The 26,529-nt window shown below is 37.1% G+C and overlaps 1 protein-coding gene across 2 annotated transcripts in view; it reads right to left on the minus strand.

The window, feature by feature from the left end:
• Positions 1-26,529, minus strand: part of ATP7A (ATPase copper transporting alpha) — a 142,729-nt gene extending 116,200 nt beyond the window's left edge. Inside the window, exons 1-2 of one of the 2 annotated variants that reach the window (XM_073799313.1) lie at positions 26,322-26,529; positions 1,523-1,623 (exon numbers count right to left, since the gene is read on the minus strand). In XM_073799313.1, coding sequence (XP_073655414.1) covers positions 1,523-1,546 — 24 coding nt within the window. In that variant the 5' untranslated portion in view covers positions 1,547-1,623; positions 26,322-26,529. The remainder of the gene's footprint in view (positions 1-1,522; positions 1,624-26,321) is intronic. The other variant, XM_019932185.3, reaches the window with a different exon arrangement.

The raw sequence follows: 26,529 nt of genomic DNA on the forward strand, positions 1-26,529 counted from the left end.
AAAAATTCTCTTACCTGCAGTCCATCTTACTATACCTGTAAAGTTATTTTAAATCACACCTCTTGATGGACAGTAAACATCAGAATTAAATCTATATCTGTTCTTTTGAAAAAAATATAATTTGTAGCCTTAGAAATATAACAATATAGCATCTTAATAGAAGTCTTAATAAAGGTCAGCAAATAAAATCACTCATGTGAAGGCAGTGTTGTACTGTAATCACTGAAGAGAGAAGAATCTGCCCAGTTTTTGAAGTTTCATTGAAGATAACATATCCTAGTGACTCACAATTTATCATTTCAGTGTTGACCTACTGAGATAATTTGGCAAATTACACTTCTGCTTCCATATGACTCTGTGATTTATTGTGTAATTCTGATCAATTTAGTGCTTATGCCTACAGGGACTTTGGCCTATAAGTACAAAATAAATAAAGAGTTCTTATGGCAGGTTGATGTTAAATAGTAGTGAGCTAATCAGTCAGGTTAAAAAAGATTTATAAAGTCAAAAAAATTAGCCCACTATCAGGAAGAACATAATTATCCACAAAGCTAAGTCATTCTCACTGACAGACTTGAGAGGCGGCCTGTTCAGGGAGATAACAGGAGAGAGAGCAGCCTAGGAAAGAGACACTTGGTTTATTAGCCCAACACATGCTGAAATCTGCAAGTTGGGATTTCTTTATATACACCTGAAAAGATGACCAATTCATACAAAATTCATACATTCATTACTTTATTCCAAGCATATGCAAGAAAAGAGGGAAGATTACATGCTTTCTTCTGATATGTACATTTTTTTTCTTGCTGAACGATTATAGTGTATGCTTACAACCTTTTTTATTTAACATACAATTTAGTTGTTAAATGAAAAGATGTTTAAACTAGCTAAAAATACAAATTTGGTGAATACAAATTAGATATAAACTAAAAGAGTGACATCATGTTTTTTGCTTATCATGGTGGCAAAAACTTAAAAGACCAATGTATCTATTCAATATGGTCAAGGACGCAGAAAAATATTTTACCATCCTGTCAATCAAGTGTAAATCACTATGGCCTTTTTTTGGAGGGCAATTCTGCAATGCCTATCAAGATACCACATGTATATATAACCCTTACCCCAGCAATTTTACTTAAAATACTGTAACCTATGAAAATGTTTACACAGATGTTTAAAGGTATAGGGTAAGCATACTTAAAAGAGTTAAAACTTGGAGACTCTCTAAACATTCATCAATAAAGAAATAGATAAATTATGATGCATTCATACTATAGAAGACTACATAGCAGTTAAAGAGAATAAGCTAAATCTGTATACACTGACATGGAAGCACATGTATAAAGAGAAAAAGGTCTAGAAAGAGACAAACCATTAAAAGTGATTACCCTTTGGGGGGATGAATTTCTCCTTTTTTACTTTAAATCCTTCTGTATTATTATAATTTCATTAAAATAAGCATGTGTTACTTTAGTATTCAGAAAAAAATAATAAAGAAAAAGCTACAATTGGCCAAACATACTGCCTTTGCTTGAACTGGATGCATCTATTTTTTTCCACAGCCTTAGACATCTGCAGATAGCTTTTTCCCAAACACAAGAGGAAGCAGGTCACATACAGTTCCTGTTTTAAAGACAAGCAAAGGTTAAGTAAGGGTGATGAAGAAAAAGGAGATTGCAGAAAATAAAGGAAGTGAGGAAAACAGGAGTATGAGAGGGCTGATAGAGAAGTGTGGGAAAAGGAATTCTTTTAGTGCTGGGCATGAAAATAATGAACAGAATATAATTCTTTAATCTTAAATTAGAAAGAGAAGCAAAAAAGAAAAACTGAGATATAGGTTTCTTCAATCACAGAAGGAGAGTTTAAAATAAACAACAACAATAAATCTCACTACAATCAGTTTTAAAAGACTAGAAAAATCCAACTGTGATCAGGAAATTATACGTACTCTCAGAAAAACAGGAACAAACTAGTTCCCAAACTGGTTGAGAATCTTTGGGATAACAAGGAAAACAAACAGCACGTTCTAATAATCTGACTTTAGGGATGGATTTGGGACAAAGGAATTTGTAAAATTTCCGTAAGCAAAATGAATTAAGTTTTCTTCAAACCTAATAGTATAGAAAGTCTATCAAATTAGAAATGAGATGCATATAAATTACTTATAAAACCCTATGAATGAGCAGTTACAGAGGGTTGCATATTAAATGAAAATTTTGACATTAGGAGATAATATGGTAGTTTGATTTTGAGAGAATTTCTTTTTTTAGGCTCAACAACATATAACACCAATAAATCTGCCTTGGGCAAAATAACTTTAGAGGTTATACTGCCTTGATAATTAAAACATTACAGTCATTTCAACCTGCCTAAAAATGGTAAAACTGATAAATCACTTTTCTGACCATTCTTTCTACTCAAAAGGCTGAAAGACCTGGATCTCTACCCTGTCACATCATTTCCATCCTGAGACTTATAGGTTGACATTGTTCCCAGAGAAACAAATTCTCTTAGTGCAATATACTTAATTGATAAGCAAAGGAATACAGTAATTTATTCTAATATTCTCATAACCTTTAAGGTATCTAATATAAAGATATTTTATATTTAGATTAGAGAGCATGTGATGCTAGCTCTCATGTCCAGTCAACAGAACTTTTAACACAACTGGAAAGAAGTGAAAATAACTTATTCCTGAATTATATCATAAGGATACAAATGAAAACTTTATTATTATTTTAGGAATCACACAGACAGAACACACAGACATGTGGTGAAGACCTGAAGTCAGGAAACCTGTGGCCAAGAATAAATTACCTACATGAATTTGGGGAAGTCATTTAATTGCTCTCAGAGCCACAGTTTTTGCTCCAATGGTTCCCACACTTCAATGTACTTAAGAATTATCTAGGGGAGAATTTTTACATTCTGGATTTGCAAGGTCTACACCCAAAGATCTTATTAATTAGGAGAGAAATGATATCAAAGAATCTGCATTTTTAACAAATACCTCTGAAGATTCTAATGCAGTAAAGACAGAGACTATATACATTGATAAACATAGTCCTAAATAATATGGGAATGAATAGCTACTTAACCTATATCATAGAGTTGTTATTTGGATCTAATGAAAAAAGCAAGTAAAATAAGCAGAGATGTTTATATAAATTTATACATTTTATAGAAAATTTATGTGTATTAGGTGATATGTTTGCTTTCCTGAAATTCCACTCTAACTACAGAGTTTATTAAGGTTGAGTTACTACAGACAGGTATTAGTGAGTTTAATAAGACTGGCAGTTAATATATCAAAATCAATTGCTTATACACTGACAATAATCAACTAGAAAATAGAATGGTAAAACATCCCATTCATATAGCACTCTACATCTCCCTGAAAAAATATTTTAAATACTCAGTAATAAACTTAATAACAAATGTGTAGGAAGATATTGTTAAAAGAGGTTAATTCTACCCAAATTAGTCTATAAATTTAATAGAGTCGGTGGAATTTTGAGGTAGGGAGAACCTGACACAATGCTCCTAAGGTTCACATGAAAAAATAAATATTTGAGGACACACAAATTTTGAAAGAGTGATAAGGAGGGTGTCTATATATACACAACTCTCTATATCACTATACATAAAATAGTGACAGCATTTCAAGTAGGTGAGGAAACAGTGGTTCACTTAACAAATGGCTTTGGGAAAACCAGTTACTCATTTTGAAAAAAAAATAAAGTTCCCTGTATAATATAATTAAACTAAAACAAATTCTATATGAATTAAGGATTTAAATATAAAGTATGGGGACTTCACTGGTGGCACAGTGGTTAAGAATCGCCTGCCAGTGCAGGGGACACGGGTTCAATCTCTGGTCCGGGAAGATCCCACATGCCGCAGAGCGGCTGAGCCCATGCACCATAACTACTGAGCCTGTGCCCTGGAGCCCACGAGCCACAACTACTGAGCCTGCATGCCACAACTATTGAAGCCTGCACGCCTAGAGCCCATGCTCCGCAACGAAGAGTGGCGCCTGCTCGCCATAGCTAGTGAAGGCCCACGCACAGCAACGAAGACCCAATGCAGCCAAAAATGAAGCTAAACTAATTAATTAATTTAAAATATATATATATATATATATATATAAAGTACAAAAGGTACTGGAAGAAAGCATAAGCAATAATGAGTATAATTTTGGGATAGAGAAGGCCTTTCTAAGCATGATACATAAAAAATCAAAAGCTTATGTATAGGGAAAAATACAAACAGATAAAAGATTAAAAAAACTGTAAAAGAGGACTAGCAATATATATGACAGGCAAAGGCCTCTTCCATATCTGTAATAAAAAGGTGAACACCCAAAAGAAAAATGCACAATGGAAATAAACAGGCAACTCACAAACAAAGAAATAGAAATGGTCAAAAAAGTCTCACTAGTCACGGGACATAAACATAAAAGGGCAATCACATAACAGACTGACAAAGCTTAAAAAGAATCTTAACAGTATCTGTTGTAAGTGTGGTTAGACTGACACTCCTACACTGCTAGTGGAAGCATGAAATGATATTTTTCTGGAGGACAATTTGGTAGTATATATCAAAAGTCTCTAAAAGTACTGAACACTTTTACATGCTGTTAGTGAAAGTATAAATGTGTACAACTTTTCTGGAGGGCAGTTTGGCACTATTTACCAAAATTTAGAATGTACATGCCCTTTGATCTAGCAATTCCACTTCTAGGAATTTTATCTAGAAGACAGGCTCATAAATATACATATACAAGGATATTCACTGAAGCACTGTTTATTATAGCACAGAACTGAAAACAACCTAAATGCTAATCAAAAAGGAACTAATTAAATAAACCACAGCATACCCACAAAATGAAACATCATATAACCATTTTATAAAATGAGGTAGGTCTATATTTCTTCATACAAGATGTACAAGATCTGTTCAATGAAAATTGTAAGGTGCAAAATAGTACATGTATAGTATAATCCCATGTGTGTAAAGAGAAATAAAAAGAGATAGGTATTACATAGGCTTGAAAATGCACTGAAAATTTCTAGAATATGCAAGAAAGTGCTAATACTTTCTCTGAGGAGGGGTTGGGATTCTGAGCATTGTAATTTTTGTACCTTGTGACTTTTTATTACTATGAACATATATATTACTTTTGCTACAAAAAAATAAGCTTAAAACAACTACCACTCCCTGACCCAGCAGTACTGCTTTCAGGAATATATTGTAAGGAAATAAATGGAGAGACAATCAAAGATATAAACACAAGAATATTCATCACAAAAAAATGGATACAAGTTAAATGACTCAAAAAATGAGGATTGGTAAAATAAATGATGACCCATGTATTCAATGGAATACTATACAGCTATGAAATTTAAATTTTCTGACATACAAAGACAGTCAATATACTGAATAAGTCTTTTTTGTTGTTTTCGAAGGAGACAGAAAAAAGTATGTATGTTTGCATAGGAAAAAGTTTGGAAGACTATATAAAGTTATCTTGGAGAGTAGTAATTCTGACAGTTTTATGATGTTTTGCTGTACTTTATGAAGTTTTCTACAGTGAATATGTTGTTTACTGAAAGAGAGTGACTGGCAACCCATGTGGGATCAAACCCATAAATCCTAGGAATTAGAAAATTCAGCTTGCTGCCCATGTATATTCCTCAAAAAAGTTCAAATTCCACTTTGGTTAATCCAATCCTGTTAGAATCCTGGGATACATCTAGTTCTAGCAAGCTGTTTCACAAGGGTCATATGATACCTGATGTTTATGAGAAGATTTAAGTTTATTAGAAAAAGAGGCACCAAAACTGAATGAGCCTTCTGAAAATGTATGTTAAAATCTTGTTCTCTATAACATTTAAAATTTCAGGATACTTTTGAAAGAAAAGTACTTATCTCTTGTTAGCACCTTCCATCTTCGGCTGCCTAGAGCGCAAGATAAATGCTTTTCTGTAAGAGTCCAAGAAGCTCAAGTAGATATGCTCACAAAATTTATCATTAACTTGCACAAACTGTCTACTGAATGACCTAGCAGTAGTAAAACTTTTTCTCGTATGACCAGCAAATTCCAGCAAAGTGAAAAGGTTTTTGTTTTGTTTTGTTTTGTTAATATATGATTCCCCATTTTTAACTGAAAAGGGCATTTCTATGACTTTCCATATGATACGAGAGTTAATAAAGTTACATTTACTTTCATTAATTGAATTGCACTTTATATGCTACCAAGTTGATAATATAGGTCTTAAAAGGATAATTAGTTCCCTTTATTTCTGCCTGTGAAAGCTGACAGATGAGAACAAATATTAACACTAACCAACAGCATGTCTATTAATTTGGTGAGAGCAGGCAAGAAAGGGCGGGGGTGGGAGGGAGAGAGAACCATCCCATTACTTCCAAACTTCCCTCGTGCTGCTCCTTTATAAACTAACACTTCCCTACACGCCCAAACCCTGGCACCCACTGATCTCCGTCCCTTCCTATAGTTTTGCTTTTTCAGATTGTCATATAAATGGAATCATACATTACGTAGCCTTTTTAAGTCTGGCTTCTTTCACTTAGCTAAATGCATTTTAAGATTCACCTATGTTATTGCATGAATCAACAGGTAGTTCCTTTTTTTGTCATAAAGTAATATTCCACAGTGTGGATATACAACAATCTGTTTATCCATCAGTTGAAATAACTGGGTTGTTTCCAATTTGGAGTGATTAACGCTGAATAATGCTGCTATAAATATTCATGTAACAGGTTTTTGTACGAACATAAGTTTTATTTCTCTTGGATAGATACCTAGAAGTAAGATTGCTGAGTAATATGGTAAAAATATGTTTAATTTTGTAGGAAACTAACAAACTGTCTTCCAAAGTGGCTATACCATTTTTCATTCTCACCAGCAATGTATGAAAGTTCCAATTGCTCTGTCTTGCTAACATTTGGTATTGTCGGTTTTTTGTTTTGACATTCTAATAGGTGTATCAGAGTATCTCATTGTGATTTTTTTCTTTTTTACTTTACTTCTCAGAGCATTTTTAGATTCAGAGCAAAACTGAATGAAAAGTACAGAGATTTCCCAATTACTCCTTTCACCCCCACATACAACCTCCCCCAACTATCAACATCCTGAATCAGATTGGTACATTGGTTACAATCACCACTGTGGTTTTAATTTGCATTTCTCTAATGGTTTTAATTTGCACCTGACTAATTTGCATTTCCTTTATTTGCTATTTGTGTATCTTCTAGGTGAAGTGTCTATTCAGATCTTTTGCCCACTGGATTGTTTATTTTCTCATTGTTGATATTTAAGGGTTTTAAATTTTTATTCTGGATATAATTTTTTGCAAATATTTTATGCCAGTCTGTGACTTGACTTTTCATTTTGTTTCACAGAAGTTTTTGATTTTAATAAAGTCCATGTACCCATTTTTTCATTTATGGATTATGCTTTGGGGATAATACAGATTTTTAATCACATTTCTTTGTTTATGTCTTTCCTTATATAGAGTAACATTTCTCCTAACTAGCAGCCTCGGACATAAAGCTGAGAACGAATAAAAGCTGCCATCAATTCTGTTTAATGGGTACAGAGTTTTAGCTTGGGAAGATAAAAAAAGGTCCAGAGATGGATGGTGGTGATGGTTGGTTGCATAACAATGTGAATGTACTTAATGTCACCAAACTGTACACTTAAAAATGGTAAGTTTTGTTATATAATTTTACCATAATAAAAAGAAAAAACTGCCATCGAGCAACAATATGTCAGGAAAGTCTCTGTTCTAAAGCTCACGGACACTGTTTGGCAGCAGTGAAACCAAGGTAATGGAGCCAAAGCTTCACTTTGGACCCATGGATGATGAATGAGGGTCCATTTCCAAGATGAGAGGTAGTCAGCCAAAAGGGACATTGCCCAGCATTTTATAGAAAGGTTTTCTCATTTAGTCTTCATACTTATAAGGAAGAAACTATACTATGCTTCTTTCACAATTAAGGGAACTGAGGCTTGGAGGGCAAAGTTGCCTGTTCAAGTTCATGTTTGAGTCAGTAAATCAAGGAGTGAAGATGAGAGAAAACCACCAGACAATCTGACCTGAGAGCTCTCACTCCAGACCATTCCCTTACACTGTTTCCAAATCCATGAAGACAAACTCTCTCTATTCAGCTTTTATTTTGAGATATATAAAAGTTTTAGGAAATTACAAATAATTTAACAAACATTCCTTGGGGATTGTTAAATGTAATTTCACTAGATTGATTTCTCAACGTACATTGAACAAAGATAAGCTATATGCTATCTTTTACTTTGCAGTGGAGTGGGTAACAGCTCTACACCTCAAGTCAAATGGCTTGGTGTCAAACCCTGGCTCTGGCTTTGTGCTGAAATAACTTATGCATATTAATTCATGTGAATAAAATTTCCAACTGGGGTGATAAAATCATATAGCACTAGAAGCTTATTCACTCAAAATGTGTTACTTATCCTATCTCAAAGCTCCAAAATATGCATAAGCCTCTTTGATATTGTGAAGACCCAGTAATGCTTAGAATAGTATTTTGAATCTCTATAAAACTTAGCTATTCTTGTTTATAAAAAAAAGTTACCAAAAAAAAAAAAAGAGTTACCTTGGACATATCACTTCTTCTATAAAATGGTAAGTATTTAAGAACAAGAGCCCTGGAATCAGGCTACCTTAGTTTTAATCCTAGCTCTGCTACTTGCCACATTTTAAGCCCTGGGCCTGTCACTTTGTCTCTTTAAGCTTCAGTTTTCCATGGCTGAAAATATGAATAATTATAACATTACTATGAGGTTAAAATGAGGCAATCTATGCAAATTGCTTAGTATAGTCCCATGCACAGTAAGCCCTCAGTGCATATGAACTGCTATTGTTTTTTATTAGCAATATTAAAATGTGTAAGTAGCATTAGGAATCAAATCATGGCAAGAGCATTTTGCAAATCTGCAGAGACACCAATACGCTAAGTAATCAGTTCTTAGAGAACTGTAACTTATCTCATCTGATGCTCATAAACATAGACCACTTCGTCAAAAGCTACCCTCTGCCAGTCCCTCTGGATCACAATCTTCTTGTTTTATATTTCATCATACCACTTATTGCTATTTGATATCTATTTTCTCTGTTTACTTATTTACTGTCTTCTCCTTCCAAAATGAAAGCTCCATGAGAGTAGGGAGGCATAATGGTTAAAAAGACAGACTCGAGAGCCAGACTGACTGGATATGATTCCAATCTCTGCGGCTTCCTAGCTGTGTGACCTCGGGCATATTACTGAAGCTCTCTGCCTCAGTTTCCTTATCTGTAAGACAGGGATAGTAACAGCATTTGTTTCATAGGGTCGTTATGAGAATTAAATGACTTTATATAAAGCACTTAGCAAAACCTAGCACACAATAAGCACTCAGTAAATGCTACTATTATTATCGACCTACTTCACTGCTGTCGCTCCAGCAGCTTGAACAGTCCTTGGCACAGAGCAGGCACCCAATAAACATTTACTGAATAAATGAATTAGAAGAGCTCAATGCTGAGCCAGCCTTATAGCTCAAAAGTGTTCCTAAAAGAAAGAGTTAAGGATGAGGGAGAGAGACTAGGGTAAGGTACCTTCTGTGGGGTCAAAGCCTCTGTTCAGAACATATATTCCACCCTAAGTAAAAAAGGCCGCTGGTCACCATGGGATATCATCTAAATTCTAGAACTACCTTTGGCAGCTAGGGAAGTCCCTGGGTACCACCTCTTTCCGCAGCTAACATTTATTGAGTGGTTACTATGAGTAGTACTTTGCATGTATTAACTAATTGAACCCTTACAACAACCTTGAGGTAAACACTACAATTACCCCCATCTTACAGATGGGAACACAGAGGCACAAATAGGTTAAGTAACTTTAGCAAGGTCATGTAGCTACTAAGTAGCTAAGCCTGAATTCAAACTCAAGAAGTCTAGTTCTAGAGCCCATGCTTTTAGCAGCTAGCTGTCTTTTTCACTGTAGAACACTGACATGTTAGTGTCTGGAATTCTTTTCTCTAGGGTCATTTGTTTTTCAAGAGAAGAATTCTCCAATCTCCTGCCTGGGAAGCATATACCAGGACACTATGTTTGGAGCAAGGTGAGGGGAAGGGGCTGACCATTCAGTCTGCAGCCTTCCACTCAATCACCCTGTTCTCAGCCCTGTGTTTCAGTGCCCTCCACTCTGCCCATCATCTGAGAGCTCAGAGCCTTTCAGGTTCACTTAGGCCAGAGACTCTCCTCCTGGTCTCCTACCACCCAGGGCAGGTGGGGGTGGGGGGCAGGCAGGTGGATCACCTTACTGCAGCAGAAAATGGAAGAGACCTGAGGGGTCCAACCCCATTCTGTCAGTTTTTAAAACATTTCCCTTATTTTTAGCCCTGGATCACCTCCTTACCTTTTAGGAAAAACCACCTACCTTCAAGTTCTAAGCCTCTCATGAGTACTGTGTGATAAAAGAACTCACTTCTCATTGATATCCTTCTGCAGGCAGGGCCCCCCCACTTCCTCTGCTTCCTACCTTCCAATGATGTGTTCAAACCACACCTGTGCTGATGTCCCTCTCCTGTTCTATTTGTCCTTGCAGGTTTAAGCCTTTTAAAAGTTGTTTACTGGGCTTCCCTGGTGGCGCAGTGGTTGAGAGTCCGCCTGCCGATGCAGGGAACACGGGTTCGTGCCCCGGTCTGGGAAGATCCCGCATGCCGCGGAGCGGCTAGGCCCGTGAGCCATGGCCGCTGAACCTGCACGTCCAAAGCCTGTGCTCCGCAACGGGAGAGGCCACAGCAGTGAGAGGCCCGTGTACCGCAAAAAAAAAAAAAAAAAAAGTTGTTTACTGACATATTAGTGGAGTTTGAGAAGGACAAGAGCTAAACATGTGTAGTCAGCTGACCATGTTTAACCCCATGTATTACTTTTATAATGATATTTAAAGGGTAGACTTCAGCTATCTGGAAAATTAACTTCTGCAAAATGCCTCATTTCTCAACAATGATCAATAAAAGGTACTACAGATCACAAAAGACCATGGGTTGCACTTGGAGGCTCAATATCATGGGATTCCCAGAGGCTCACCTAAAACTTCTCTACTCAATATAGAAGATCCTGTTAAACCCTCGAAAGTTGTTACGTTTTAATTCCAAAACCAAAAATCTATAACTCTGGAGGCATTTGTTAAAATCACTTTACAGAGATGGAAAAAAAAAAAAAAGCTCTATTACTTTCTACAAATGTATATAGTGAGCCAAGGTTTTCCTTTGGTTCTCTGAGACTGAAAAGTTTTGAGACCAAAGAGTCTGGAGATAAAGGCAAAAAGGGATCTAGAGTTGAAACCGGAGAGACATTATGAGTAGAATATTCCAGAAATCCAAAGGAATAAGTTTCTAAGTGCAGCCTCCACTGTTGAGTGATACAATGAAAATATGTATGATGTCTTTGAAAGCCTGGATATTATAGACTCTTCTATAAGCAGAACAAGGGCTTTGGCATTGATAATGGGGTTTTTGTTTGTTTGGTTTTAACCAAAATATATATATTTTAATTTTTATACAAATTTTAAAGGTTACTTTCCAATTACAGTTATTACAAAATATTGGCTATATTCCTCATGTTGTACAATACATCCCTGAGCAGATCTTATACCCAATAGTTTGTACCTCCCACTCCCCCACCGTTATATTGCCCCTCCCACTCACTGGTAACCACTAGTTTGTTCTCTATGTCTGTGAGTCTGTTTCTGTTTTTTTTATATTTACTCGTTTGTTGTATTTTTTAGATTCCACATATAAGTGATATCATGCAGTAACTGTCTTTCTCTGATGTATTTCACTTAGTATAATGCCCTCCAAATCCATCCATGTTGTTGCAAATGGCAAAATTTCATTCTTTTTTATGGCTGAGTAACGTTCCATTGTATATATACCACAGCTGCTTTATCCATTGATGATGGTTTTTTACTGAGATATTTTTTCTCTGGACTACCCTCCCTCTTAACTAACAGACTGCATTCAGATAACTGTGCAGCAGAGTTAGAGGTATAGCTAATGACTCCAAAGGACAAATGCCTCCCACAGAGATGAAGACTATAACTCTGTCTTCATTAACACTATTTAATCAGCCAAACCAAAAAGGTACCAAGTAGATTTATACCACCAACCCCATACACGCCAGCATTCAACTCATGTTGGAGAATACTGTAATACTCAGCATATGTGGTATAACTCGGTGACCCACTTTGCTGATTAAGCAAAGATATCTCCCCTATCAGGTAAGAATATAATCAATTGTGCCAGTACTTTTTTTTTAAAGCAGCTAATATGTTGATAGAAAAAGTATTTTGTCTTAATTTTTATAGTTGAAACATTCATGTGGTATAACTAAAACCTAAAAAAAATACATATCTATTTTTCAGAATATTTTGACTTTTCCTAACGTCCATATTTCTCATAAATTTTGTTTTTATCAGATCAAGGTCCAAAGAACAATTTTCATCATGAAGTAATCAAATACTCCATAAAGATAGCCCAGATCTATATCCCCATCCACACCCAACTTCTCAATTCCTTTAATGTCCTGTTTTACAGACTCTGGTTAACAAAGGTGAAAATATGGTAACACGCCTCTTGTTCAAAGTTGAATCACTATCAGAATAGATAAGGATGAAAAATTATGTACTGGAAATATATGGGAGTTCAGTTTATAAAAAGGAACTAGCAATTCAAAATTGTCAAGGACAACTGTTTAGCCAGGTTTTTTTGTTTTGTTTTGTTTTTTGTGCGGTACGCGGGCCTCTCACTGTTGTGGCCTCTCCCACTGCCGAGCACAGGGTCCGGACGCGCAGGCCCAGCAGCCATGGCCCACAGGCCCAGTCGCTCTGCGGCATGTGGGATCCTCCTGGACCGGGGCATGAACCCGCGTCCCCCGCATCAGCAGGCGGACCCCCAACCACTGTACCACCAGGGAAGCCCTAGCCAGGTATTTTTATATAGATGAATGAGAACAAATTCAGAGAAGGCCTACATCACTTCACATCCTTAAGAGTTTTTAACTGGCAATTTTCAAGTGCTTTGTTATCACAAGCAGAAGACCTAATACTGATGGCTATATCAAATCCACTGAATTGCTGAGAAAAAATGTTATTTTAAACTCAATGTACAGTTGTTGAACAGAAATCAAGACAAATAGCCATCAACAATAGTTACTATTTTTAGAATTTGAAGTGCAAATTCATTACGATTGTCAAGAAGATGTCTTTTTTCAGAATTCATTCCTTAGTTCTGTGATTCTGTGCTTTGTTAGGAAGCACTAGGATGAACTTTGTCATCTCACAAAACAAACATTCTAAAATAGGCTGAGAAATTCAAGAAATAATCCCAGTTACCACTTCATCAAAAAGAATAAAATACCTAGGAATAAAGCTACCTAAGGAGACAAAAGACCTATAACCCCAAAACTATAAGATGCTGATGAAAGAAGTCAAAGATGACACAAAGAGATGAAAAGGTATACCATGTTCTTGGATAGGAAGAATCAATATTATCAAAATGACTATACTACCCAAGGCAATCTACAGATTCAATGCAATCTCTATCAAATTACCAATGGCATTTTTCACAGAAATAGAACAAAAACATCTTAAATTTATAATGGAGACACAAAAACCCCAAATAGCCAAAGCAATCGTGAGAAAGAAAAACAGAGCTGAAGGAATAAGGCTCCTTGACTTCAGACTACACTACAAATCTTCAGTCATCAAAACAGTATGGTACTGGCACAAAAACAGAAATATAGGTCAATGGAACAGGATAGAAAGCCCAGATGTAAACCCACTCACCTATGGTCACCTAATCTATGACAAAGGAGGCAATGACTACACAATGGAGAAAAGACAGTCTCTTCAATAAATGGTGCTGGGAAAACTGGACAGCTACATGTAAAAAACATGAAATTAGAACATTCTTTAACACCATACACAAAAATAAACTCAAAATGGATTAAAGACCTAAATATAAGACCAGATACCATAAAGCTCTTAGAGGAAAACATAGGCAGAATACTCTTTGACATATATCACAGCAATATCTTTTTCGATCCATCTCCTAGAGTAAGTGAAATAAAAACAAAAGTAAACAAATGGGACTTAATCAAACTCAAAAGCTTTTACACAGCAAAGGAAACCATAAACAAAATGAAAAGACAACCCACAGGGACTTCCCTGGTGGTCCAGTGGTTAAGAATCCGCCTTCCAATGCAGGGGATGTGGGTTTGATCCCTGGTCGGGGAACTAAGATCCCACATGCTGCGGGGCAACTAAGCCCACATGCCACAACTACTGAGCCCGCATGCTCTAGAGCCCGTGCACCACAACTACAGAGCCCACACACGACAACTAGAGAGCCCACATGCCACAACTACTGAGCCCGTGTGCTCTGGAGCCTGCACACCACAACTAGAGAGAAGCCCGTGCACCTAATTAAGAGCCCACACGCCATAATGAAAGATCCTGCATGCCGAAATGAAGATCTCGTATGCCACAACTAAGACCCGACGCAGCCAAATAAATAAATAAATATTTTTAAAAAGAGAAAAAGACAACCCACAGAAAGGGCCAAAATATTTGCAAATGATGCTGCAGAAAAGGGATTAATCTCCAAAACTTACAAACAGCTCAGGAAGCTCAATATCAAAAAAACAAACAATCCAATAAAAAAATGAGCAGAAGACCTAAATAGACTTTTCTCCAAAAAAGACATACGGATGGCTAAGAGGCACATGAAAAGATGTTCAACATCGCTAATTATTATTAGAGAAATGCAAATCAAAACTAAAATGAGGTATCACTTCACACCAGTCAGAACGGCCATCATCAAAAAGTCTACAAACAATAAATGCTGGAGAGGGTGTGGAGAAAAGGGAACCCTCCTACATTGTTGGTGGGAATGTAAATTGGTACAGCCACTATGGAGAACAGTATGGAGATTCCTTAAAAAACTAAAAATAGAGCTACCATATGATCCTGCAATCCCACTCCTGGGCATATATCTGAAGAAAACCATGGTTCAAAAGGATACATGCACGCCAATGTTCTTTGCAGTGCTGTTTACAATAGCCTAGACATGGAAACAACCTAAATGTCCATCGACAGAGCAATGGATAAAGAAGATGTGGTACACATAAATAAGAATGAAATAATGCCATTTGCAGCAACATGGATGGACCTAGAGATTGTCATACTGAGTGAAGTCAGACAGAGAAAGAGAAATATTGTATATCGCTTATATGCAGAATCTAAAAAGAAATGATACAAATGAACTTATTTACAAAACAGAAACAGACTTAGAGAATGAGCTTATGGCTACCAGGGGGGAAGGGTTGAAGGATGGGATAGATTGGGAGTTTGGGACTGCTATATTAAAAATAGATAACCAACAAGGACCTACTGTACAGCACAGGGAACTCTGCTTAATACTATGTAATAACCTAAATAGGAAAAGAATTTGAAAAAGAATAGATACATGTATATGTAAAACTGAATCACTTTGTTGTACACCTGAAACTAACACAACATTTTTTTTTTTTTTTTTTTTTTTGCGGTACGCGGGCCTCTCACTGTTGCGGCCTCTCCTGTTGCAGAGCAAGGCTCCAGACGCGCAGGCTCAGCGGCCATGGCTCACAGGCCCAGCTGCTCTGCAGCATGTGGGATCTTCCCGGACCCGGGCACAAACCCTCGTCGCCTGCATCGGCAGGCGGACTCTCAACCACTGCACCACCAGGGAAACCCTAACACAACATTTTTAATCAACTCTACTCCAATATAAAATAAAAAATTTTTAAATAATAATAATTAATTGAGCGATTTATGTTCAAAAAATAAAATAAAATAGGCTGAAATCTTTAGAAAGTTGGTTCTCGTAGACTAAAAAAATATTCTTTACTACAAGGAGCTATTTTTTCCCCCATTTAAAACATGCAGTTTTCACAAAGTGGATGCTTCCCTTTAGTTAGTTAATAATTTAAAGGGGGTTCACCTTCTTAATTCTTCAAAAGCCATGGGGAGTCAAGCTATAACTAAATCCTAAATTTTGGTTTAGTGTATGCTGTTGGGTCTTTGAAATAAATTATTATAGCACTCCTTCTCTTGCCTTACCTGCCCTTTTTTTCTACTTCTGATCAAGGGTTCATGTGGACAAACACACACATGCATATACATAAGACACAGACTGAACTTACTAACATCTTCCAGCTAAAAACTAATTCTGACAACACCTCCTTTTGAAAAAGGTATGGCTATGAATGTGGGACATTAAAGTTGAACACAGCACAGAGAAAAGTGAACAGATCAAATTAGGAAAAGTATAAGTATCTATGTTCAAAGATGATACTGCCATACTTTGGTGCGAAACAAATACCTGGCTAGATACTCGCAAATCAGTCTCTTCAACATGCACATCCAATACTGAGTTTGATGGAAACGGCTGGATTAATCTGAAAAGCTTCATATCATAATTATAAGCCAAGTTCCTAAAAAGTGGGTAGAACTTGGGCAATATAAAAAGACATATATGGAGAACTAAAGCACCAGTTGAATAGAGAGGAAAAAGTCTTACATGGGAGCAGGAAAGCAGGTTTGCCAAGTCAGAATCGAGGGTACAGGTAGGATTATAGCAGGAAATAAGAATAACATAACTTTACATTCATATAGCTCATTTCTGTTTACAAAGAAATCTTTCAAAAATTATTTCATTGGAGGGACTCCCCTGGTGGTCCAGTGGTTAAGAATCAGCCTTCCAATGCAGGGGATGCAGGTTCAATCCCTGGTCGGGGAACTAAGATGCCACATGCCGTGGGGCAGCTAAGCCCACGCACCGCAACTACTGAGCTCGCGTGCCACAACTAGAGAGCCCATGTGCCACAACAACAGAGCCCACGTGTTCTGGAACCCATGCACCACAACTAGAGAGAAGCCTGTGCACCACAACAAAGAGCCCGCATGCTGCAACTAAGACCTGATGCAGCCAAAAAAATTTATATATATATATGAATAGATTTTTTGAAGACAACAGGTATATTCATTAGGCAATTCTTTAACTGGACATACATCTTTGGCATCAGACAGACTTGGACTTGAATCCAAATTCTGTTATTTATTAGCTCTGTGACCTCCAGCAAATTGTTTGATCTCTCTGACGCTCAGTTTCCTCATCAGAACAATACAGATAACTCTTACTCATGGGACTGTTAAAAGGAGTATATCAGATAACATATGTAAAGTTCTTGTCACATAATTCCATCTCCTCTTAACCTTACAAACATTGCTAAGTGCCCAGTATCTTTTTAGGTTCTGCGCTAGGCCCAGCTGGGGATACAAAGGTGAATGAATATGACATGGGCTCTGCTTTCAAGGGGCTCAGAGATGAAGGAAGGGAGTTCAGTGAAGACTTCACAGAAGAGATGCTTTAATTGTGTCTTTTTCCTTCCTTTAAAATAAAAGGAAGGGACTTCCCTGGTGGTCTAGTGGGTAAGACTCCACATTCACAATGCAGGGAGCCTCGGTTCGATCCCTGGTCAGGGAACTAGATCTCGCATGCATGCCACAACTAAGAGTTCACATGCCACAACTAAGAGTCCGCATGCCTCAACTAAGAAGTATGCATGCCACAACTAAGAGTCCATGTGTCACAACTAAGACCAGGCACAGCCAAAATAAATAAATATTTTTTTAAAAAAATAAGAAATAAATATCAACTGGATAAAAAGAGAAAATATAGACAAGCAAATATAAAAATAAACAATAAATCAGTCCACCAACAAGAAACAACAAATGTTAAAATTCTGAGGTAGGGATGTATACATGTGTGTACGTGTAAGTTTATGAGGTTATGTGTATGTATGTATAAGCACACGTTTTAAATAAAAATGATATGCTATTCTATTTTATAACATGCTCCTTTTCATTCAACACTGATGAAAGAAATGTCCACATATCGAGGTATGGGGAAGTCATTCTGACTTATATATGATTGAACTCGAATCTTATGCTAACTAAAACAGCCTGTTTGTGGCCTATCAAACATACATTGTACATCTGCTTTGATTATTAAAGAAAAGAGCACACTGACCGGAAGTAAAGGATGTCCATGTTAAAAATAAAGATTAAATGCCTCCCTTCCTGGACAGCAATGCTGGTACTCATTCAATGATAAGCCTCCTTTTCAGGTGCCAATGCCATACTGATTAGTTGTGTACATGCTGATCTGTTCTGGTGTTTTGGTTTTTTTTTTTTTTTGAAACCTTGAAGGAATGTATCCCTGATTTGTTTGATGTTCTTTATTCTGACAAGATATAAAACCATGCTGAAAATGATGCTTCTCTGGAGCAGTTCCTCAGAGTTATCTGAGAGGCTGTCTCTGGGCTATAGCCCTCAGTTTGGATCAAATAAAACTCTATTCCTATTATAGAATGTTTATTGATTATTGATCAACAACACTATAATGAACATTTTTCTATGTCAGTAAATATTAATATATAATAATACCTAATACTTTTTACTATTTTAATCTTCACAACCCAACGGGATATGTACTATTATTACCTCCATTTTACAGATAATGAAACTGAGACACAGAGAGGGAAAGAAACGTTCCCAGGGTCACACAGCTATTAAGGGACACAATCAAAATTCGAAGCCAAGCATAGTCTAGAGTCTGTGCTTTTAATCACCAATATATATGCCGCAATTTTAAAAAGCTGAATACACTGTGGAAAACATTATCGAGGTGGCTCAAAAAACTAAAAATAGAACTACCATATGACCCAGCACTTCCATTACTGGGTATATATCTACTAAGAACAAAAACACATTCGAAAAGTTATATGCACCCCAAAGTTCACAGCACCATTATTTTACAATTGCCAAGATATGAAAGCAACCTAAGTGTCCATAAACAGAGGAATGGATAAAGATGTGGTGTACACAGACACACAGACACACACACACACACACACACACACACACACACACATACAAAATGGAACGTTACTCAGCCATACAAAAGAATGAAATTTTGTCATTTGCAACAACATGGATGGACTTGGAGGGTATTATGCTTGGTGAAATAGTCAGACAAAGAAAGACAAATACTGTATTATATCACTTATATGTGGAATCTAAAAAATACAACAAACTAGTGAATATAACAAAACAGAAGGAGACTCACAGATATAGAGAACAAACTAGTGGTTACCAGTGGGGAGAGGGCAGGGGGGAGGGACAACACAGAGGTAGGGGATTAAGAGCTACAAACTACTATGTATGAAATAAATAAGCTACAAGGATATATTGTACAACTCAAGGAATATAGCCAATACTTTATAATAACCATAAATGGAGTACAACCTTTAAAAATTGTGAATCACTATATAGTACACACTGCTCTTAGGGCTCTATATGTATTAATTCATTGAAATCCCACCGTTATTGCTGCCATTTTGGAAATCTGAAGGAACTGAGGCACAAAAGGAAAGAGACAAGCTCAGGGTCATATAAGCAGTAAACAGAGGAGCTGGGGTTCTAACCCAGGCAGTGTGGGCCTGAGGGCCCACTCTTAACCCTCTATTATACTGCCTCCCCAAAACAGTAGATCACAATAAAATGGTGATGTTATGCCTTGAAAATATCAAGAGAATAATATCCAATAATCCAGAGAATGTAACCAGCAATGTCCCAATTTATGCTTGCTTATTAACTTTCATTATATGTTCTCTTAGTACAGTTTAAGTTCTAAGCATGTTGTAAATATCAAAGTCTGGCCAAGTGCAAAGATGTGTTTATTGTAAAGATGAAAAAAACGCATAGTCCATTTCTTTTCCTGGGACTCTGAGAATACAAATAAGACTAACACCATTTTAAGTATTAGGTCATTTAGCTTATCCTTAAAAAACGTAATTAGCTAAAAACAAAACTATGGTCTTTACTTTTGAACTTCGTTTCTAAGTACCAAGGAAATTTTGAGGTAATGATACTTTAATTTTTAATCATCAAATCTATTTGCTCATTCATACTTTCAAATAAGATAAATGAGTGTTTCCCTCTTTAGGACAAACAAGGAACTTAATTCCAATAGACCTAATTTTGCTCAAATGTCTGTTTTTTTTGGTTTTTTGGGGTTTTTTTTTTTGCGGTACGCGGGCCTCTCACTGTTGTGGCCTCTCCCATTGCGGAGCACAGGCTCCAGACGCGCAGCCTCAGCGGCCATGGCTCACGGGCCCAGCCGCTCTGCGGCATGTGGGATCTTCCCGTACCAGGGCACGAACCCGTGTCCCCTGCATCAGCAGGCAGACTCTCAATCACTGTGCCACCAGGGAAGCCCTATGTATTTTTTTAAAAAATACAGTTCCTTTATGTTAGATAAGAGCATAGGTTCTAAAGCCAGACTGACTGGCTTTAAATCTCAGTTTAGCCACTTGCTAGGTCTAGGAATAAAATTTGGCCCTATGAAAGAATATGTCAACACTTACCAAACTGCAAACAATAGACAAAGTACCAGATTTATTTTTTTTCATACCAGACAAAGGAACAGTTCCGGTCTCCTTTACTTATGTGCACCCCCCTCCAAAAAATGTAAGATTCAAAATCCCATGACTTACCATTTGCCCTAAAGTTAAGAAACAGGAATTAACGGGTTAGTTTTATAATAAACACAGCAGACAAACTCTTAAGCAATCTTTTTTTTTACTGAGGTATAGTTGATTTACAATATTATATAGGTTTCAGGTGTTACAATTTTTAAAGGTCATATTCCCTTATAGTTATTATGAAATATTGTCTATATTCCTTGAGTTGTACAAAATATCCTTGTAGCTTATTTATTTCATACATAGTAGTTTGTAGCTCTTAATCTCATACCCCTATCTTGCCCCTCCCCTCTTCTCTCTTCTCACTGGTAACCACTAGTTTGTTCTCTATGTCTGTGAGTCTTTTTCTGTTTTGTTATATTCATTAGTTTGTTGAATTTTTTAGATTCCACATATAAGTGATATCATACAGTATTTGTCTTTCTCTGTCTGACTTATTTCACTTAGCGTAATACCCTCCAAGTCCATCCATGTTGTTGTGAATGGCAAAATTTTCATTCTTTTTTATGGCTGAGTAATATTCCATTGTACGTGTGTGTGTGTGTGTGTGTGTGTGTGTGTGTGTGTGTGTGTGTGTGTGTGTGTGTGTGTGTGTATGAGTGTGTGTGTATATATCTATATCTAGATAAAGCAGCTGTCTGTATGTATCTATAGAAATATAGATACATACAGACAGCTGCTTTAAACAGTCATCTGTTGATGGACACTTAGGTTGCTTCAATATCTCAGCAATTGTAAATAACGCTGTTATGAACATTGCAGTACATGTATCTTTTGGTTTTTTTCAGGTATATACCCAGGAGTAGAACTTCTGGGTCATATGGTAGTTCTATTTTTAGATTTTTGAGAAACCTCCATACTGTTCTCCACAGTGGCTGCACAAATTTACATTCCCACCAACAGTGTATGAGGGTTCCCTTTTCTCCACATCCTCATTAGGCAATCTGAATCATACCCTGACACTCAAGGTCACATATTAATTTATTCCTTTATCCATCATTATATGATGAATTTAAGGCTTTAAAACTCTCTGAAGGCTAGGAAGGTTTTTATGACTAAAATTAATCCTGTTATCACCTAGCTAGAAACAGATAAGTAAGACAAAATACTTCGCTTTTGATGCACAATACTTAATGACATATGACACCAATCTGATTGTTAATACATAAAAAAGTACTTACATTTGTGATTAGTACTTAATACCAAGATACTGTGGCTATAAATTTGAACTAAAAAGTGATATTTAGAACTAACAGTGAAATGGTATAGTAAAATAAGAGAAAGCATTTATTGGCCAAAATGAAATTAGCTAATTTTATTAATTATAATAAAATTATAATTATATATTAAATATATATTTATATATTATATTTATTATATATATTATATTTATATATAGTTATAATTATATTAAGCATAATTATAATTAATATAAAATTCAATTAATTGAAATTAATAATAATTTAATATTAATGTTTTGGTATTATTAATATATTTACCAATAATCAATACAATATTACTTTCTATTTTAATTTAATACTATTAGATTAATGATTAATTTAATAATTCAATTAGAATTCTTAGCGCAAAAAACTTCATCATCACGAAAAAATTAGACACCTTTTTCCACTACCATTTTCAGTGCAAGGATCAACAAAGGAAACTACGCATGGAAACAAAAAAAAAAGAAATTACGCGTGGAATTCTGTAACAACTAAGCTCTCTAAGCTTTTGTTAGCTCAAGGATCAACTCTTTTTTTTTTTAATTTATTTTTTGGTTGTGCTGGGTCTTCGTTGCTGCGTGCAGGCTTTCTCTAGTTGTGGCAAGCGGGGGCTACTCTTCGTTGCAGTGCAGGGGCTTCTCACTGCAGTGGATTCTCTTGTTGCGGAACACGGGCTCTAAGTGCGCGCACTTCAGTAGTTGCAGCCCGTGGGCTCAGTAGTTGCGGCACGTGGGCTCTAGGGCACACGGGCTTCAGTAGTTGTGGCGTGGGGGCTCCGTAGTTGTGGTTCACGGGCTCTAGAGCACAGGCTCAGTAGTTGTGGCACACCAGCTCAGTTGCTCTGCGGCATGTGGGATATTCCCCGACCAGGGATCGAACCCATGTCCCCTGCATTGGCAGGCGGATTCTTAACCACTGTGCCACCAGGGAAGTCCAAGGATCAACTCTTAAGTATCCTCATGACCCCAGAGATCAGCTACAAATTTATCCTAAGTAGTCCTGAGAATTTTGTTTAGCAGGCTCTCTGCTGTGGAATTCTTCCTCTCTGTTCTTCAACCTCTGTTGACACTGTTTCAGGTCTTAACAGAAGCCCTTTTAATGCCCTCCTCTCCTGAGTGGTGGGCAGCATGCTTCAGGTGAACGTTCAAGAGATCAGAAACCATTTCTCCAAAATTATAAGAAATATACAGTGTTCTGCAAACTCAGGTGGGAGTAGGGGAAGGAAGTAATTCCAGTATTATTTGCTCCCTATCTGCTTTGGTTGTGACATCAAATGCACAAGCAGATCAGGAGCAATTACTAGAGCATAAAACAAAACACTTGAACTTTTTTACAAACAAAATCAACTAAGGTAAATGGTCAGCCTAAAACAATTTCCCTAAGATGTGGAATAATCCATTTATTCCAATTAGTAAATTGTTAAACGTTCTCCTGATTATAGGTCTGGAAAAGTGGACTTCTACACTAGAGAATTATAAAGTAAAAACAGGTAAAAAAAATTTAATCCTTCAGCCATACCTGTATAATTATAAATATAAATGGAAAACACAGGCCAAAGCACAGCTAATTGGCTCATTTTATCCTCATTTCCTTCAAGGACAGAAATATCTGTGAAAACTGATGCAATCTACCAATATCCCACACAAATATGAGCCCACAAAGATGAGGAAATCAATTTTCTTTTTTCTTTTTTAATTTATTTTTGGCTGCGTTCGGTCTTCGTTGCTGCACGCCTGCTTTCTCTAGTTGCAGCGAGCAGGGGCTACTCTTCATTGTGGTGCACCGGCTTCTCATTGCAGTGGCTTCTCTTGTTGCAGAACACAGGCTTTAGGTGCACGGGCTTCAGTAGTTGTGGCACACAGGCTCAGTAGTTGTGGCTCACGGGCTGTAGAGCACAGGCTCTGTAGTTGTGGCTCACAGGCTTAGTTGCTCCTTGGCATGTGGGATCTTCCTGGACCAGGGCTCGAACCTGTGTCCCCTGCATTGGCAGGCAGATTCTTAACCACTGCACCATCAGGGAAGTCCCAGGAAATCCATTTTCTAATAGTGCTGGAGAAACTAGAAACATATTTATGAAACCAGAAACATCCTACCCTTTCACTTTAATGGAACACATTCTAAAAGTATTGTGACACTATTTCTGCCATACTATCTCAGCAAGTAAGTAAGCAAGTTATATCACGTGAAATCAACCTGAACACTGTGATTTATAAATGAAACACATGGTTGCTGGGACAATAGACTGAACTGAAATAGGCCAACTGTTGCCTGCCTCTCCCACCCCCCACCCTCACTGTGATTTATGTCCTAAGAAAGAGTTCTGTTTAAAAACAAAACTGTAAAACCTTTAAAAGCTGAACTTCCCTTTAACAAAGATAAGTAGAAGGAATTTTAAGACAAAACTCCCAAATATTATTCTCATTTATGCCAGTGCCTGTATCATGTCAGACAAACCTCTCCTCACAATTTACTTTCCCAACTGGCCAAAGAAAATTATTTTCACTCAATGGGATGTCAAAAGTCTTGATTAAAGTTTGCCAAGCATTTTTAAACATGTAGATAAAAAGCAGTTATAATGAGGAATTTATAAAAAGGAATGTGTTGCCTTAGATCCCTCCCAGAAGTAAAGGTTGTGGTATGTTAGGGTTATTTTTGCTTGCTCTCTCACTCTCACTTTCAAACAAATTTTACCACTTCTGCATGCATTTTTCAAAGAAAAACAACCTTCTGCATTAGAGACGAGGGGTGTTAACCTATCCTTTGGAGGAATTAGTGTTTAATCTAACGCTACCTAAAGGTCAAGAATCAAGATCTAAGACTATGACTGTAAAAAAATAGTTTCTATCAGGTTAAGAAGGCCAGTAGAGAAGTCATTTTGTAGGAGACAAGGAAATACAGAAATTCCTTGGGGAAAAACTGGAACGCCTTCTGACTTCACACAGTGTTGTTATTCATTCCCAGCAATTTTTAAAAAAAGATTCCAAATTATATTTAAGACACGACACTCAGTCAGAATTAAAATATAGCAAGCTTTACTTTTTCTCTTTTACATTTGAGTTTACATCAGAATTAAATCTCACACATTAACACTGCTTTTGTCACTTCATGGGTTTTCTTCCTATATATAAGCTTTTTTATTGGCTGGAGGGTAGTCGGATATGGTTGTAAGCTTACCAGTTTTGAATTCTATATTTTTTTCTTTTAAACAGTGACATTTTGGAAGATGTGGCTGTGTTAAAGATGTTGATGTACAATGTATTGCTGGAGGCATCTTTCCTGCCCCCCAAGCCTTTGCTCACATTATTTCATGTACCTGGGCTGTCGTCCCCTACCTCCATTCCTGCAAAGCTAAATCCTATCCATTTTTCAAGGCCCAGCTCAAAAGCTCCCTTCCCTACACTCTCATAACACTTTCTGTTTCTAATATACATTACTGAGATTAAAAGGGTGTATCTGTCTTTCCTACTACATTGTGAGACCCTTCAGTACAAATAGGAAAAAAACCCTCTCATGTCATGACTGTAGAAACAAGAAAGTTTGAAAGATTAAAAAATAAAATTTCAGTTCAAAATATCCTTTAAAAAGGATGAGATAAGCAATGTAGTTATTCAGTAAGTGGGGCTGCTAGAATCCATTGTCTTCATAACTGAACTCAACTTGAATGCAAACTCTCTTGAGGCTAGGGACTTCATCTTATTTCTTGTGTATACCCCCCTACCGCCCCCCACACCTCAATATCACCTAATTCATTGTTCTGCACATCTTAAGTCTCAATACAAAGTCATACCACTGTAGATGAAGAGGGTGTAATTAAAACAAAAACCAGATGCTGAATAATATTAACCTGCGAAACGATGAAAGAGTTGCCAGTGCTTAGGATAAATAACTTCAACGTCTACAAGAAAAAGTGTCAAAGAAAAAGATGCCACAGGGTGCAACAAGGATGGAGAGTAACTTTACTGGGAAGGGTCAGAATAAACAAAATGAAATGGAAACAAGAGTGCTCTCTCAGTTTACTTCATGCTCCCAGAGCGAGACAAGAAGCAAAATATCTAATTTCTTTACATTATTTCATTAATAATGGTGATCAGTCCATGTGACCTCCAAAATCGGGCACAGACCTTCTTGTACCTTCAATTAATTAGGTAACATGGGCTATGGATGATCAGGACACTTCCTCAGGAGGGGACAAGAAAGCGACAGGGGTCAGGACCCAATCTTCCCTCCTCTATCCCCTGTTAGGGGAGGTAAAACAAGAGTGTAATGCATACCTGAGTTGTGAAGCAGTAAGAGTTTGGAAACTCCCCCAGATTAAAATCACCTTCTCGCCACACTCGGTAGTACAGACTGACAGTACAGAAAACCCCTTCTGTAGAAGGGGACGACGGGAAGCCGACATAGGACTTACCTGTTTTTTCTGTCCTGTGGTTAAACCTCCGGATCTACGCAGCCGGTGGCGGCGACAAATCCAGGCGCGTAGGCTCCGATCTCACACACCAGGAGAAGTCACAGTAGCCGCGGCGGCGATGGCGGCGACGGTGGCGGCAACCGCGACGGCCGCGGCGTCGCCAACTCCTCCCTCCGCTTCTTCCCGGAGCCGCCCGGCCGCCGCTTTT

This window comes from Tursiops truncatus, chromosome X, assembly GCF_011762595.2.
Source record: "Tursiops truncatus isolate mTurTru1 chromosome X, mTurTru1.mat.Y, whole genome shotgun sequence".
Taxonomy (NCBI): Eukaryota; Metazoa; Chordata; class Mammalia; order Artiodactyla; family Delphinidae; genus Tursiops; species Tursiops truncatus.